General features: G+C 37.3%; 1 protein-coding gene across 1 annotated transcript in view; it reads right to left on the bottom strand.

The window, feature by feature from the left end:
- The window catches only part of THSD7A (thrombospondin type 1 domain containing 7A), a 743356-nt gene that overhangs the window by 25418 nt on the left and 699804 nt on the right, over window positions 1–18134 (bottom strand). The window contains exons 17-22 of the mRNA XM_061198529.1: window positions 16449–16627; window positions 13793–13798; window positions 12015–12148; window positions 7670–7823; window positions 4103–4247; window positions 2628–2743 (exon numbers count right to left, since the gene is read on the bottom strand). Of these exons, the coding sequence (XP_061054512.1) occupies window positions 2628–2743; window positions 4103–4247; window positions 7670–7823; window positions 12015–12148; window positions 13793–13798; window positions 16449–16627 (734 nt within the window). The remainder of the gene's footprint in view (window positions 1–2627; window positions 2744–4102; window positions 4248–7669; window positions 7824–12014; window positions 12149–13792; window positions 13799–16448; window positions 16628–18134) is intronic.

Raw genomic sequence — 18134 nt, 5'->3', positions numbered from 1 at the left:
ACCATATCACTTAATTTAAAATTAAATTAAATCACTTATAATCACTGGAGATTAGAAGTTTTAAGGTGATACGATAAAAATGATGTGTTAAATTTAAGGTACCTAATAGTTTCATGGAGAAAGGTTTTGAATCACAGAATTCAACTACTACTGGCTTATTTATTTCGCTAGAGGATTAAAAAGGATGTCTGTTTACAGATATTTTGGGTATCCAGTAGTAAGACATTTCAACTCTGTTCTACTTTTTCTCTTAAATTTCTTGTAGCTTCTTTTTCTCCTCTCTCTCTATATCTATCTACCTATCTACCTATCTACCTATCTATCTCTCTATCTCTCTATCTATCTCTCTATCTATCCTATCATCTATCTAATCTATCATTTATCTAAACATATGTTCAGGGATAAAAGAATAGGAAAGGAGAAACCAGTTATTAGGTATCCGGTGAGTTAATGTCTGAAAAACATCAAAGACAAAAGTGCTATATAAATGCTGGATGGATTTAACCCTAATTTTCCTCTCTGTTGGACAGTAATGCCATATTTCTTTTTGGCTGTTAGAGAAACAGCAAGAGTTAGCTACTGCTATTGCACTCAATTCAGGGTTTGCGCATGTATTAGTAGGTAGGCAATCTACTGTTAAAAAAGATAGCCAGCTTTTCTCAGGGCTGTTATTTAAGTCTACTGCTTTTTAGGGTGGATAAAATGGGATTTGAGTTGTTTAATCCAATTCCTGCAGAGAGCAGCACTGCTCTCCCTGAATACAGCATTTACTAAAATGTTATGATTTGAACCCCTGTCATCACAGTATTCAGATATTATAATATTTGTACATAAAAGTAAATTTATCTAGGCTCCTGGATACTTAAAATTATTTCTCAGGTTTTTACCCACATTTCACTTAAGAAATAAAAGGCCCTATTTATATCTTTGTCCTGTAGTCATGAGATATTTAAAAACTGGTCTTGTATGATTTGGGTTTAGCTTTCTAAAATCTCTCAGAGCTATTAATAGTTATCTCATTCTGACCCAGGAGGACACTTACATGTGCATTTGCAAAAAAAGAGACATATTAACCAACTAGAGGTAGACCACAGAAAGCTCTGCAGCCTGTATATGACTATAATAATAACGTTCATTAATAATAATGTTATTTTTATAATGGTCACATCACTTCGATGTTATTAGTTTCAAAGCCAAACTGATTCAGGTATAAAATTTCTGATGAAATCTAAAGCAGTAATTGACTAAGTTATGTTATAAGATGACAGAGCAATTTATTAACTCAACAGTTTGTTTTCAGCACACTTGGGAGCTCTGTTCCCACGGACAGAGATACAGAGAGTTAAATTAGGTCCACAGAGGGCTTCCCTGGTGGCGCAGTGGTTGAGAGTCCGCCTGCCAATGCAGGGCACACGGGTTCGAGCCCTGGTCTGGGAAGATCCCACATGCCGCAGAGCAACTGGGCCCGTGAGCCACAACTACTGAGCCTGCGCGTCTGGAGCCTGTGCTCCGCAACAAGAGAGGCCGCGACAGTGAGAGGCCCGCGCACCGCGATGAAGAGTGGCCCCCGCTCGCCGCAACTAGAGAAAGCCCTCACACAGAAACGAAGACCCAACACAGCCAAAAATAAATAAATAAATTAATTAAAAAAAAAATTAGGTCCACATGATAATATCAAAGATATCAAATGGATTAAAATATTTCCATCTTGAGTTTTCACTTAGGAGTTTGAATAATTTACCATGAGCTTATAATAACCCCTAGGATGTGTAGACAGAAGTCATGGTCCCATGTCTACTGAACCCTAATGAGGTTATAAGTTCCTCCCGGGTGTTGCACGTCTACGGAGGCTGTTGCTTATCTTGGTTCATGTTTAACCCAGTGGCCTCAGATGCAGGAGGAGTCAAAATCTGTCAGGAATGTGGGTGCCCTTTTGGTCTGGAAACCAGACAAAATAGTCAAAACCCAAAGTGTAGCTTCATGAAAACTACCGAAGGACAACAGCTATGTTTTCTCGCGTTTCCTAAGGTCATATTAGAAACGATAACATTACTTTTGTAAATTAGAGAATTAACAGTTACAATTCTCTGTACCTAAGAGACACTAATGGCAGACTCTATTCCTTTGTTTGAATTTCAAGGTCTCTCTTATCCAGACCTGAGTCTTAGACTCTCACAGCTGGATATTAGATCCTAATATCAAAATCTGCTACCAAACCACATGCGATCAATGTTTTGCAACAGAGAGAATAAATGATGGCTCTTGGCAGGTGTCCCAGGCAACACAAAATTCATATGAAATTACAAAAGATGATGAGTAGTCTGATTAAGATTTATTGCCTTTATTCACCTTGATTACTTATTGTTCCCCAAGCATCTCCTTCAGAATAGGCTAATTAGCATACCTTTGGGCTCCAAGCAGAACAAAATACAGGAAATTATGTGTAGAAATCAGTAGTGTTGGACAGTGTCTCTTTTCAAGAGACTGTTTAGCAGCCTCTGAATAGTGCCGAAAACATCTGCTGGCAACGAGCTGCATAAAGCGCCAGTCAGGTCACTTGGCTCAGCATGAATTGAAATTATTAGGGAAGAATTTACTCGCAAAGACATAACACAGCATCCTCTCACCTCTTCACAGTATTTCAGGTTAACCGACTTGCCATCACTTCGAACACAATCCAACATCCTTGTTTTCATGCCATTTCCACAAACGGCCTTCTCACTCAGCTGGCACGTACTCCAGTCTGGAAGGAAGGGAGCATATCAGAACAGAAGGCTATGTATGAACCGGATTTCAAATGATACTCAGATGACCTGAATCCCATATTTAATTCACAACTGCTTCCTAAGCCCCGCAATCAATCATCCCACACGCAGAGCGTATGGGTCCCGGCTTTGAACATATCTGGAGTCAAATGGAAATGCTGGCGTTGCACGTCGCTACAGGGACTATTCCTGAGGCAGATGTCTCCCTGACAATCTTGCTAGCTAGCTGTTTGGTGATACTGTAGAAATGGCTGTGGCCTGCAGATCAAATGTCATTTAAAAACTTTTTTCCTAACGAAAGTAGAAATTTAAATTTCAACATTTTTGTTTAAGCAAAATAATCATACTTTTAATGGCTCGTACTTCAGGTAGTTATATCCAAATAAACTGTCTTTCACTTACTGTCCATACTGTAAAATGTACGCTTATTTATTTCAAAATCACTTTGGCCATGTTTATTTAATTCCCTTTATTATACGTCTTTTGCAAAATAATTCTTTTATCTTTCTTTCCAGGGTAACGTAGCATGCCCCAGAGAACTGTGATTTCATTGTGTCATGATAGGAAACTGAAGAGAAAAACCAAAAGAAGCAAAAAGCCAGTCTGACTGCTGTGTGTCACTGTACAGTTTCTGGGGTTTATTTTGGTGTGAAAATTACCTGGGAAAAATTCCAAAATAAGCTTCAGTGTTGCCCTAAGTCATATAAACCATGAAACTCTTCTTTCCTAGAGTATATGCCTTGATGGTATGAGATGAGGGTTTGGGGAAAAAATGGAATTTAGAATAAGCCTTTTTTTCTAAAAAACACTCATCTATCTTTTTTCACCTACACCTTTGATAATATTTATATCTCTGAAACGTTTATATTCTCTTCACGCACTTCTTGGCAAGCTTAAGATTGCTGATGTCTTTACAGCAGACTAATCATGCCTATGAACTGCCCCCACAGAAAGAATTGTTGTCCCAGTATTCACAGTGATTAAACACATTCTGAAGAAGAAAGACATCTTTCAATAAACTGATACCCATGGGAAGATATATCTTTTATGTGCACCTTCTGAAAGTGGGAGGGTGGCTTAAATAGGAACCCTTAGACTATTCACCGTCTGCCTTAAGAGCTAATGTTTGTGTGATAATTTCATTCTCTATTTTGATGTTTATTAAAAATAAGGCAGATAAATATTTCTTTCATTTAATACGGAATTATTTCTGGGAGAGTAAGCAGCATGTCCAAGAGGCACGCAGATGGAGTTGAACAATACTTCCGGAAATGCTGCTGAGCTGACAGACGTGGGATTTGGCCTTTAACTCTATAAGGAGATGACTGTTCACGTACCTGTTACATTATAATCATAGTGGAAGCAGTTTTTGTTCAGGTTACAGGGTTCCTTCTCAACAGCATCAGGGCAGGCTCTTCCTTCATCAGCAGGTTGTCTGATGGGATCCGCTGACCTTTGCCGGAAACTGCTTTGATTGCAAGGCTGACAGAGAATAATATAGCTCCTCAGAAAGGTGAATACTCAGCCACACAAGAGCTAATGTATTAGGGAGAGCACTGGAGCAAGAGTTAGAACCTTTGGGACACTGGCTAACTTAAACAATCTCATAACACCTCAGTTTCTTCATCTGTAAAATCAAGGTGGTGGATGTGTTTCTCATGTTCCATCTAGCTCTAAGATGCTGGGGACAGGGAATGTTGCCTGCCATTCCAGTACACAAAGAATGTTGCCTGCTGTCTCAGTTCTACAATGATCAAGGCACCAGCCACTGCAGCTGCTGCAGGTGATGTGCCCTGAGGGAAACAGGATGGAGAAAAAGAGGTAGCATTCTGTGCTTTCGATATTGACCCAAGATAGTTAAGATACATGTCTAAGGAATAATTTCAATGAGCCCAGATTCTTGAATCTTCCTATACACAGGAAAGCACTAAAGTCATTAACTAGAGATGTCTGTTTTAGTGATTAGCAGTAATCTTTTGATGTCTGACTGTATGTTCTTTCCCAGCAAAAAACTCCTGTTTATCCTGGCTCCTCCTTTACCTTTTCAGAGCAGTTCCTCAGAGCTATCTAAAAGGTTGTCTCCCAGGCTATAATCCTCAGTAAGATCCTGGAATAAAGCTTAACTCGCAACTTTTAAGCTGTGTGTGTTTCTTCAGTCGACAATGCTTAAGAGATGTGTCTAACCAGAAAAGATATCTGCACCCCCTTGTTTATTGCAGCACTATTTACAATAGCCAAGATATGGAAAAAACCGAAGTGTCCATCAATGGATGAATGGATAAATAAGTTGTAGTATAATTATACAGTGGAATATTATTCAGCCATAAAAAATGAGGATTCCTACAATTTGTGACAACATGGATGTGGACCCTGAAGGCATTACGCTAAGTGAAATGTCAGACAGAGATAAACAAATACTGTATGATCTCACTTATATGTGGAATCTAAAAAACAAAAGAAAAAACAAAACTCATAGAAAAAGAGATCAGACTTACAGTTACCAGAAGTGGGGGTAGGAGAGAAGGGAGAATTGGAGGAAAGTGGTCAAAAGGTGCAAATTTCCAGTTATAAGATAATAAGTAGTAGGGATGTAATGTACAACATGATGACTGTAGCTAACACTGCTGTATGTTATACAGGAAAGTTGTTAAGAGACTAAATCTTAACAGTTCTCATCACAAGCAGAAAATTTTTTTCCTTTATTCTTTTCTTCTTTCTTTTCTTTTCATCATACCTATTTGAGAAGATGGATGCTACTGAACCTATTGTGGTAATCATTTCACAATATATGTAAATCAAACCATCATGCTATATGCCTTAAACATACAATGATGTCTGTCAATTATTTCTCAGTAAAACTGGGAGAAAAAGAGCCTATGTGTCAAATATTAATAGATACATCAGGGCTTCCCTGGTGGCGCAGTGGTTGAGAGTCTGCCTGCCAATGCGGGGGACACGGGTTCGAGCCCTGGTCTGGGAGGATCCCACATGCCGCGGAGCAACTGGGCCCGTGAGCCACAATTACTGAGCCTGCGCGTCTGGAGCCTGTGCTCCGCAACAAGAGAGGCCGCGATGGTGAGAGGCCCGCGCACCGCGATGAAGAGTGGCCCCCGCTTGCCGCAACTAGAGAAAGCCCTTGCACAGAAACGAAGACCCAACACAGCCAAAAATAAATAAATAAATAAATAAACAAATACTTAAAAAAAAAAAATAGATACATCACATCATCCATACACAAACACATACATATGCTCATATTAATTATTGTAGATCACTAATACAGAAATTTTAATCTATCTATTTATCTAATATAGTTGACAGGACCTGAAAAACGGTTTTAAGGGTGAACTTTAAATAACTAGTTATATACAACCTTTATTTTCCTAATGTGCACACATATATGCACACAAACACAACTTAGCACTAATTAAAAAGACTGGTTGCCATTCTCCTACTGGTACAGTCTTGTTTTGAAAACATTTGGTTACTAAGATCAGAAATAGTAACTTCAAATCTGATGCTATGGAATTAAATAGAATAGAAAGTCATTTGCATATGCTTGTGAAACAGCTGATTCTTAATTGCAATTTAACCTGTATCCAAGTCAACTGCCAGCCCTGTTTTGCTCCTGCTCTATCAGTTGGCTGCTAATCAGCATCTTTAATAATGTTAACACTGAAATAGAAAATTAATTTCTCCTTGAAAACATGCATCTGTCCCATATTATATTTCAGCAAATTAATTCCACATTAGATGTATCTTTTCCATGATTTGATGCCATTCTGAAGTGTGCAGCTTTACAAAGGTGCACAAGGATAAGCCAAATTTCCCACATCATCAGCCAGTTCTGTTTCAAGTGACTCTCCTCCCAGGGTCCCATGGAAGAGGCCCTACGGGCTGCTGAAATCTAGAAGCTTTGTGTGATTTGAAACTCTCAGCTGGCTTTCCAGGCCCAAAGAGACTCAAGAGTCAGTGTGTGGAAAGAGATTCACTGATGCACAGCTTTCTTCTTTCTACTCCCTTTCTTACCAGGATCTTTTGCGTTTTAGTGTCAATACTCCTGCTGCCATACCCCTACTGTGTGAAAGATTATTCCTACAATTTAAAATGGATTGGGCAAAAAGCAAGGGATGATAATAACCTGACACCATTAAAGTATTTTTACTAGATTTTCATTCTTTTTCCCTTTACCTGGAGGGAATCATTATCACCACTGCAGTTTTTAACATGCTGTGAATTCAAAAGCAAATGTAAAGGCATTTTGGGACTTCCCTGGTGGTGCAGTGGTTAAGAATCCTCCTGCCAATGCAGGGGACACGGGTTCGAACTCTGGTCTGGGAAGATCCCACATGCCATGGAGCAACTAAGCCCGTGTGCCACAACTATTGAGCCTGCGCTCTAGATCCCACGAGCCACAACTACTGAAGCCTGTGCGCCTAGAGCCCGTGAGCCACAACTACTCAGCCTGCAAGCCACAACTACTGAAGCCCGCGTGCCTAGAGCCCGTGCTCCGCAACAAGAGAAGCCACCGCGATGAGAAGCCCACGCACCGCAACGAAGAGTAGCCCCTGCTCGCTGCAACTAGAGAAAGTCCACAAGCAGCAATGAAGACCCAACGCAGCCAAAAAAAAAAAAAAAAAAAAAAAGGCATTTTGTGCTGGGTTTAGGAGGATGGTGGAGGAGCATAAAGCTTGCAAGAGGTTGAGCTGTTCCAGTGTGAGTCCAAACATTGCTGATTTTAAATGGCACAGTCCTAAGAATGAAGTAGCCAAAAATACGCCTTGCTTTGGTAACTAATTTAGTAACTAATTTAGTAACCAAGCTATTATTTTCTTAACATTTTTAAAGCTTTAGTGGTAAGGAATTAAGCAAATTCTACATTAATAAATGGTTAATTGTCTCACCAAAGTGCATCGGGTCCACGGACCCCATTCAGTTATCACACAATCCTCGGGACATGGTAATTTGCACTCTCTAGAGCCCAGAGGCATCTCTTCTGGGTCACAGAGGTAATCCTCTACATGGTCAGAAGGGCCATCCGCCGTGTTCTGCATGCATCTAGAAGAAAACATACCTATCAGTGAAGGAACTGGGACAATTGAACAATAGCCAACCCGTTAAGGTACAAGGTTTTTCATAAGACATCACCATGGAGGTGGGGGATGGGAAGCTTTGAATTTAATGAATAAAATTCTCCAAACATAAAGACGTAAAAGGATCTCTGCCTCCCATACATAGTTGTATAGCTTATGATTTAAAAATCTATGCTTGCATGTATCATCATAATCTTTTAAAGTTATAGCCACTGTGTATACACTCTGTGTACATAAACTATGTGTCTTCCTCTTAAAGGAGAGGGTCATTTACACCCATATATGATGCAGAAACTAATGAGTTCACCAAAGATATTCATAGATGGGTTACAATTTTGGAATATAATGCATGTTTTTCTTCTGAGGAAAATGGTGAATTCCATGGAGAAGGCAGATTCATATATGATGGAAGACAAGGCACGCCGAAATCTCCTAGGGAGAGATTTCAGTTAAGTGGTTTTGAGAAAGTAATTGATGGCATTTATCAAGTTGTTTTGTCATTTCAAAAGTAATTTTAGCTTCCCATCTGCTGATAACCTTAAAAGAAAGGCAGAAGTGAAGAGACAATCATAAGAATAATAGCACAAATTCTCTAAACATGGTTGTTGGGATCTTCCTATATCTTGACCTTTTTTATTATTAGTTTTCTTTTTAACAGAACAAATTCAAACATTTTATTACATTTCATTGTATTGTAAGCAGTCATAAAGGGCTCCTTAGTCATCTCTTGGGAATCTAATTAATGTGGCTAGTACCAGACTTAACTTTTACTGTAGTTAATAATCTCTCAAGGCACTTTTTGAATAGAAGAGAAAAACTTTATCCCTCATTTGTAACTCAGAGAAGGTCAACCAAATTAATAGGTTTGGGAAGAGAACTGCATTGCAGGAGATGAAAAGGAAGGCTTGAGCTCTTAAGCCTCTCAAACCCATTGCAATGTTTTAAACTGTTGGTTGTATTACATTACCAGTTATACCTGGAATGTCAACTTTTCTCAGGGATTTACAATCAGTAGGGACATTGCATCTTCACAAATCTCGTCTGCAGAATCACGTTTCTATACAGTGCTGCTAATTTTAAGAGAAATGTGGTTTTCCTGTGGAACGCATTCAAAGACTGGAAAACTAAGCTGTTGGTTATGTCTTAACTGGGTTTGTAACCTGGAAAAATATCCACACAAATACCCACCTCTGCATTTTTTTGATATTGAATAAATATATAAAAAGTAATCACAAAAATATGCAAATGTAGACAGACATTTATATAGTTTCATTGTTGAACGAAAAAAATAAATTATAAATTTCGCTGGGAGAATTTTAGTTTCCCAGGAAAAAAGTTCTAGCTTCAGTGGCATTTTAAAAATGTTCTGTTGACAGCAGCTATGAGAGGACATGGAGCAGACGGGACAGTTCAATCTCCAAAGTTGGATTTGCTGCTAAGAAAAGATTACATTAATGTGAGGCCCTGACATGATGTACAAGGATTAACTTGCAAAATTACCTGTTGATTCAAAGTTAAGGACAGATGTTCAATACTCTATTAAGTAGTTATGTGCATAAAACTTTGTTTTCAAAGGTATTTCTTTTCCTTCAATTTTTATTATACAGGTAATAGATTCATTTTAGGAAAATCACAAGAAATAATAAAAATTCACTATATTCTATCAGAAATAACCACTCTTAACAGACCACTATATTTAAACCTATATTTTCATTTCATTAAATAGGAGCAAACTTCACCTACTATCTGTACCATTTAGGAAAAACATCAACAATACATTATAAAAATCTTTTTGTGTTATTAACTGTGTTTCTAAGACATAATTTTTAATGATTACCTTTGAATTCCATCATTTGAATGTGCCACAATTGCTAAAAAACCCTTCTTGTTGACATTCAGATTATTTATGTTTTATTTATTTGAGTTGGTATTAATGATATTTTTATCACTGTAGAATAGAATAAATATTTGGACCAAGTCTTGAGCCCAAAGGAAAGCACTTTAAGTTCATTTGCTTTCTTCAAATTCCTGGCCTTTTCTCCTTTCCATAGGAGAAGGGATTATGCTGTGAGAATACTGAACTATTTTAGAAAACCACCACCAAGTTGGAGGCCAAGGGTGGGCCCAGATGCCCGCCACAGTTGTAGCAATAAGGGGGTGCATTGCCTGCAGAAAATTCAAAAGCAACAATAGAAATAACCAAATCTGTTTGGTTTTTATTATCATCATGTGCTGGCAATTCTACAAAAATGTTAGTGAAAAAATATTCCTTCCCAGCAGGGCAAACCGCTACTATTACTCAGTCTTTGATATGTCACACCATCCTAAAAGAGAAAGAATGAGATATTTTGAAACCTGCTCTCTTATAGACTCTTCTGTCCTGAAATGTCACCCAATGCTTGCATCTAACAGGACATTTGACCTTAATTAGCAGAGGGTAAGGTCTGGGAGGTATACTACTGAATCAAGAAAGAAACATTATTACACAATCAGAAATTCCAATCAATACTGATCTTCTCTTTTCTCTGTTTGCATTAAAAATGTTTACTGGAAAAATAAGTTGACCAGAAAAGTTACTTTGTTTAAGATGTGTTTGGAAATGTTGAGAATACCTATTCACAAAGCAAAAAGAAGCAACATATACACAGATAGCCGAAGGGAAAGCCGAAAGAAGTTCTTTATTATAATTTTTCTACTAACAAAAAACACAACCTGATCAAATTTTTAATATAAGAAAAATATTTTTATAGTTGAAAGAGAAATTTTAAATTTGGCAGAAGATTGGTGGAAAACAGAATCTCTGTCTTTTTCTTCCCTGTTTCCCTATTAACTCATTACCTCCACCCACCTCATCCACCTTTAAAAGTTACTCCGTAAAATAACTTGAGAGTTCAGATGGGCTTTTGAAAAAAGAGATAGAGACTATTTTTACTGGAAGAAATGTTTTACATAGTGTGCCAAGGTTTTATGATATAAACGATAACTTGTTCTACTTTCCTATTGAAACAGATTAAGAAATAGGAATCTTAAAATTCATGAAAAGTTATGTCATGAGTGAGAATGGGATTCTTCACAACAGGAGTTCTCAGGTTTTGGATGTTTTCATATTTTTCTTTACTGTGTGTCACTCAACAGAGTTAGAAGAAACTGGTTGTAGTTAAAGAGTGACAAGAGACTTGAGTTTGAATGCAACTGTCCCTTTACTAGGTGTGTGCTCTCAGCACATTACTTAGTACTTCTGAATCTACTCCGTAAAGTGGAGATAATAAAGCCTCATATATTTGTTTCCCAGGTTTGAGACCCTTCAGGATCATATGTAGATGGTGTAGGGATAATTTAATGAGTTAATTTAATCGTATTACAATTATTACAATAATTTAATTGTATTAGGTTTTAGGGAAGTTCTGTGAATATGACAGGGTCTCAGTTTGGAGAAACAGGATTTAATAAACGGGACAGACATGTAGATGGATCTTTCAAAACAGTGAGGGGTATGTGGGGTATTATAGAACAAGGCTGCTCAGTAGAGCTTTCTATGACAATGTAAATACTGTGCTGTCTCACAGAATTGCCACTAGCCACCTCTGGCTATCGAGCACTTAGAATGTGTCTAGTGTGACCGAGGAAATGCATTTTATTTAATTTTAATAGATTTAAAGTGAAATAGTCACACGTGGCTAGTGGCTACCCTACCGGACAGTGTGGTTCTGAGAACAAATGAGAGGCACGAGCCAGCGGGGGGTTTAGGGAAGGCTTCCTAGAGCAGATGAGAGTATTCAAAAGATAGCCAGTTTGATACAAAGGATAAAGAGTTTACAAAAGATTATCACTAAGATACAGTTAGAAATATATTTGACCTTTAAGGAAGAAGTTACTGGGGTTGGAAAATCTGCATTCATTTACCTCACATTCAATATGCAGCCCTTTCCCTGCAAGAGTACCTTGAAGCAAAGCTTCCTAAAATCAGAAGGCAGAGGATGATAAACTGCTGCTGGAAGCAGATTCCTTTAGAGCTTTCTATGAACACAGACTCCATAAAAATAAAATTGAAGACAGTTTCATTCAGGAGATTGGGAGGAGGGCAAGCTCATGTTGGCACATGAGAAATCGGGAGGTGGCTGTGCCTTTGCTTCTCTGTTACTAGGCTTGGCCTTACCTCACTTTTCGGGTTTGCACGCCCTCTCCACAGTTGTCCCGCATGTTCACAAAGGTCACCTTGCAGATGCTCCATGGCTCTGTAACCCATATGTACTGGCTGCAGTCACTGTGGCAAGGGACGACCTCATACACCTGAAACACACACGGTTCTCAATGACCTCACCTCACGGAACCCCATGAGGTGAGTGGGAACACTTCATAGCACAGTTATCATGATATTCTTGTTTAGCTACTCTGAAGCCTTTCCTTTACTGTTCATTATTCTAAAACAGGAATATAGAGGATCTCTTGAGAGTTCTAGCAGTGAAGGGAACGGCTAACTGTGTTGTATCATGCTGCTCCTCTATCACATTGCAGCTGGAGACTGGACCTCATGGACCACATCAGACACATTCCGTACTTTCCTAGACTGACCCTTACCACACAGTATTGTAATTTCCTGGGCCAGATGTCCTGTTCACAGTTTCATATGTCTTCAATACTTAGCCCAGGGTGCTCATATGTCAGGCATTCTATAGAGATTTGTTGAGTAAGATGAATAAATGAATAAAAGAATTAATGAATTAAGTAAGCATATAAAAGTAGCTGTTTTCAAATAAGTATAATTTGGCCTGTTTTCCAAATAAGTATGTATACCAATAAGAATTTTGTGTGTGTGTTCCATATATGAAACTAAATTAGAAGATAAATAATATGAAATAAAGCTATCTTAAAACTAACTAAACCTTGGAAGCAAGGTCTGAAATTGGTCTCATATTACACAGGTACTAAGCAGTGAGGGCCACATAAAACAAAGCAAATTGTCTCTGCTCTGGTGCCCATAAAGGCTTGCAGACCCAGGTCTGGGGTGGTGTGGTTGGTTGTTTCAGGATTTTTAGCACAATGAACCAGTTATGCTCTTTTCTCAGTGAGAAAGAAGAATGACTAAATAAATGAAAAAAAGGACCATAATCCACTGCAACAGAGCTGACTCAACCATTAAAGAAAATTGTCTCTTAAAGTCATTTCAAAATCTATGATAACTCTTATTTCCTATTTTACACACACACACACACACAAACTACATGAATATTTTATATAACTATTTAATTCCAGAAAATATAGATTTAAATAGTCCTTTGGAGCCATTCTTCTGTGCAAATTTTAGTTTTACTAAACATCCAAGTAAAGTGAATAAAGTTGACCTATTCCACATAGGAATAAAAAGTGTGCACTGTTGGAGTGAGAATCTGTAATTACTGTCATAAGTTATCACCTTCACATTGGGTGCTGTATTAAAATAGGACTAAATACTATTTTAGTATTTAGTAAAATATTACCCTACAAGTTGTGGGGAAGGGAACAACTGAAGGGGAAATGCCACCTTTCCTAATCCTTTGATGGCTTTCATTTTAATCTCCTACACTGGACTGAATACAAATCAGTTCAGAGCCACCTCCTGCTACCGCTTTGAGCCCACCTGCCTCTCCCTCTCCCTCTCCCTCTCTGAGAAGCATGCGACCATTAACAGGAGGTGTCATTGCCTTTTCAAGGGTGGTGTATTATGCTTGTTCTCTGCTATCACTGTACCTTAGGCCCTGATATTAAAATGAGAAAACACATGTAATATGCTAGGAAAACAAAGGGAATAGCTGCAGAAGAAAAATTTTATGGAAAACATGTTTTTCCCTATAAAAGAAAAGAAATAGCAGGAAAAGAAATACATTCTCTGATGTCAGGAGTAAAATGAAAACAAACAGCACTCTATTATGAATGATGAAGTTTAAAAGTTCTTACCTGGGCCTGGAGTAGTGTTCACCAGGAATGAAGAAAAGAGAGAGAAACAAAGACAAGTTAAAATGTCAGTATATTTGATGAGAAGAACTCAGGTTCTAAGTTTCAAATATTATCCATATATAAAAGGTTTTTTTTTTTTTGGTAAATGATTAGAACATCTTTCTTAGACCTTGAAAGAGAAAAACCAACTCCTTGTTACTGTTTAAAATTAAGATACACAAATGAGTATTGCAAACAGCAAGTTAAGGAAAGGATTTGATGGGCAGGATGAAGAAATCTTAGAAAACTGAGTAGACGTCAAAATACGTATCATGGGGAATCAATATATGACTGCAAATATCTTGTGGTTCAAATTGTGAGTGGACTATCTATAGATTGATTGACTGACTGACTGATATATTGATTTTAATCCATCCATCCACCCATATTTCTGAGGAAATGGGGATTTGCTTCCTCAGTTGGAAAATGGAACCTCAGAGATCATTTTCAAGGCAAAGTACGATGTAATTACTGAGGAACGTATAATTGCAGTAAAAATCTATATGGTTTACAATTTTCAACACTTACACAAACCTTTGCATATTCTTTACTTTCCTAACATTTTACTAACAAATAAATCCCTAGGAGTTTCTATTTTTTAATGTAGAACATTTGTGCTCAAAGTCAAAGATTCAGGAATCTATTATTTCTTGTTTTAGCTTTGATTTTTCCATTGTTCATGTCTCAATATACCACCAGTAGGCTGATAACAAATACTCAGATGTCCTTATCATACTCTGCATTAGATTACATCAGAGTGACAGAGAAATGGCTTAGGTTAAAGAGTTTTTAAGCAAAGACAACTTGGTACAACCAATTTGAACTGCTGCAAATTCACTATTTAAAAAATGCTAAGGCAAACATAGCTCATTTTAATTTTAAAATCTGGCTGTTCACATACACACTAAAGGTATGAAAATGTGCAGAATTTATTTGAATCATGGATAAAAATTTATTAAAATTTAAATTTACTATTGGAAATTCAAGATTTCAAAACTTGTAGAACAATATTCTGTTGTATTATAAACATTACATTTCAGTTATTCTGTTTAATCGGGGTCATGCATTTTCTTCTTTGGAAATATTCACTAGGACAGAGAAACTCGATTACCAGTAGATGGCAGCAGTGCAGTATATTATTCACCTTCAGTTGTATTTAAGGGCAAGTTCAGCAATTTTTCTTTGGGGGAAAAATCAACATTCTTTTGGAGTACTTTCTATGCAATTTAATTCTCCACTTTCTTGGCCCTTAATCTATTTATTCAAAAGTTATTTTTATTTTCTCTATAATTTACTTTTATTGTGATGAACAAATTTAGATTAATTTGGGAAGGCAAATGTATGGGTAAGCAGTGTGTTTGGAGATTAAAATTAGAAAATCTATGTGTGTATGGAACATACCTACATATTTAAGGTTAGTTCATACATATGAATTGGTTCATTTGTGACTTAAATTTAAACATACATCTTAATACCTACACATATTGTGTGAAATTCACTCTTTGTTAATTCACATGTAGGCCAAACATGGCAATAACTGTTTGATGAATCTTATATTACATTAAACTAGTCACAATCCCCCCCATTAGACATTTTATTTCCAATGGAACACGAGTAACAGCTATGAACTGCAGCTACCAAGGTGTGCATCCGAAGTCAAAGAAAGTTCCACATAAGATTGAAAAGGCCAATCACCAAATTGATAGATAACATACGGTTACTTTGACGCCATCTTTATATTTTTTCCTTTTTTCTTTTTTTAAAATTTATTTATTTTATTTGTATATTTTTATTTTTGGTTGCGTTGGGTCTTCGTTGCTGTGCGTGGGCTTTCTCTAGCTGCAGTGAGCGGGGGCTACTCTTTGTTGCGGTGCATGGGCTTCTCATTGCGGTGGCTTCTCTTGTTGCAGAGCATGGACTCTAGCCGCACCGGCTTCAGTAGTTGTGGCATGCGGGCTCAGTAGTTGTGGCTCGCAGACTCTAGAGCGTAGGCTCAGTAGTTGTGGCGCACGGGCTTAGTTGCTCCATGGCATGTGGGATCTTCCTGGACCAGGGCTCGAACCCGTGTCCCCTCCATTGGCAGGCAGATTCTTAAGCACTGCGCCACCAGGGAAGTCCAGTATATTTCTTTTTTCTTAACATATTTCATACCGAACAAACTTAAGTAAGTGTACAGAATATATTTCCCAATTTTAGACCGGAACCCATATACTTTCTTTGATTTTAATTTATGTACTTGGTAATTGAGATGTCTTTTCTGAGAGTCTAGTGGATCTATCAGAAAAAGACAATCTTGCTCTCAGCGCACAAATTATTGTATAATAACAGATTAAATACCTTGACAGTATTTCAAAAGCAGATTTCATTTTTATTTCCATTGAATTATATTAATATGTATATATATATATAATACAGTGTACTAAATAAATCTCTTGAGAATACAGAGATCATCTATCTGATTTGGGATTTTAATAATTTACTCAGGCATTCTAAAGATAAAGTGGGTCAAATTTCTTATTCAGGGGCTATTATTTATTCTTCTCTATTTTGGATTAAAAAAAATAGATCATTGTGCACCTAGAAAATATTTTACAATATTCCCATTGGTAGAAAATACCTGGTTGACATGGTCCAGTTTCGGGCATGGTCTTCCTCCATTATAGGGTTTTTCACGCAGCCATTTAGACCGAACCTTCACGCCACTCCCACAGGACTTGCTGCAGCGTGACCAATTGGACCACTCACTGAGCTTGCAGTCTGAGGGGCAGGGGATGATGCAGGCCTCTTCAATGTAACCTGAGTGGAGGAAAATGAGACAAGAGCCATCTCCTCCACATGTCACTCGCCTATTACTACCCACCATTCTAGCTCATTTAGAAGGTCCAAGTTTGACCTGACAGCAACATGCAAATGCAGAGATGTCTCTGTCGTTAGGGACTTAAATTCTGCAGGAAAATGACACATACATACAGTGACTCTGTTAAAATAACAGCTGAGCAGCTGTCATATGATCTGCTTAGGATTCATGCTCACCACATTTCAGACTTCCTGACAGCTCGTGTTTAATTGACAATAACCTGTCTGCTGCCATATCATTCTCATGTGGCCAGACTGATACATTAAAAAAATTATAACAGTTTTCTATAAAATCCTATCTGTTAATGTCACACAAGTTCAAGTGTCTGAGTCCATGCAACATTCTTCCTCAAGAAGAAAGCCAGACCCTCTCAATCAATATTCAAAAGGAACCATTTAACTTAGCACCTTATGGTTCCCCTTCATTGAAAATCAAGTCTGAGGAAGAAAAATGAAGGATGTTAAATAAACAATGCCTCATATTTTTATAGTGCTGTCAATTTCAAAGCACCTTCACACCTTGTATTCATTTGATTCTCTTGCAGATATTATAAATGTATTGGGCATGTACTGATGCTCTACTGGACAGATAAGAAAACAAATACAGAGAGATAACTGACAAGTGCAAGGTCACACAGTAAGAGATAGGGATAGGATTTCTGAGGTCTAGTCTAGTACTCATTCCATCAAATCACACAGTCAATTAACTTAAGAGTCTACAGATTTATTTTGAGAAATGGGAGCATTTTTCTTGACCAGTCCCTCACTACCAACTTGGCATTTCACAGTATCAGTTTATCACTATTGTTCTCAAGGCAAATAAGTGGAAAGAGCAAAATTCCTCTGGTCAAGAGTCGTCTGTCATACTATGCGGAGTGGTTGTTCTTGAAACAAGAAAACACTCTGCTCTTACCATTTTACATCAACTTCAAAGATTCTATTTTGAAAATCATTATAATGTAAACAACTTAAACTAGGAACTCTAGGTAGATTTTTAAAAATTTTATTGAGACACAATTTATATACTATAAAAATCAGCTCACGTTCTGGTCTTTAATATAGTCTGAGTTATGCAACCATGACCACCATCTAGTTTCAGAACATTTTCATTACCACAGAAAGAAACCCTATACCTATTAGCAGTCATTTCCCATTTTTCCCTCCCTGGCAACCACTAATCTACTTTATATCTCTAAGAATTCACCTATTCTGAACAATTTATAAAATGAAATCAAACATTATGTTTTATGATTGGCTTCTTTCATTTAATGTAATGTTTTCTGGGTTTTTCTATGGTATAGCATGTGTTAGTACTTCATTCCTTTTTATTAACCAAATAGTATTCCATTGTATAGATATATCATATTTTTTTATCCTTTCATCAGCTGATGGACATTTCAGTTGTTTCCACATTTTGTATATTATGAATAATGTTGTGAATATTTGT

The sequence above is a fragment of the Eubalaena glacialis genome, chromosome 8, assembly GCF_028564815.1.
Source record: "Eubalaena glacialis isolate mEubGla1 chromosome 8, mEubGla1.1.hap2.+ XY, whole genome shotgun sequence".
NCBI classification, from domain to species: domain Eukaryota; kingdom Metazoa; phylum Chordata; class Mammalia; order Artiodactyla; family Balaenidae; genus Eubalaena; species Eubalaena glacialis.
The sequence above is the reverse complement of the archived record's forward strand: the minus strand, read 5'-3'. Positions and strand labels throughout refer to the sequence as shown.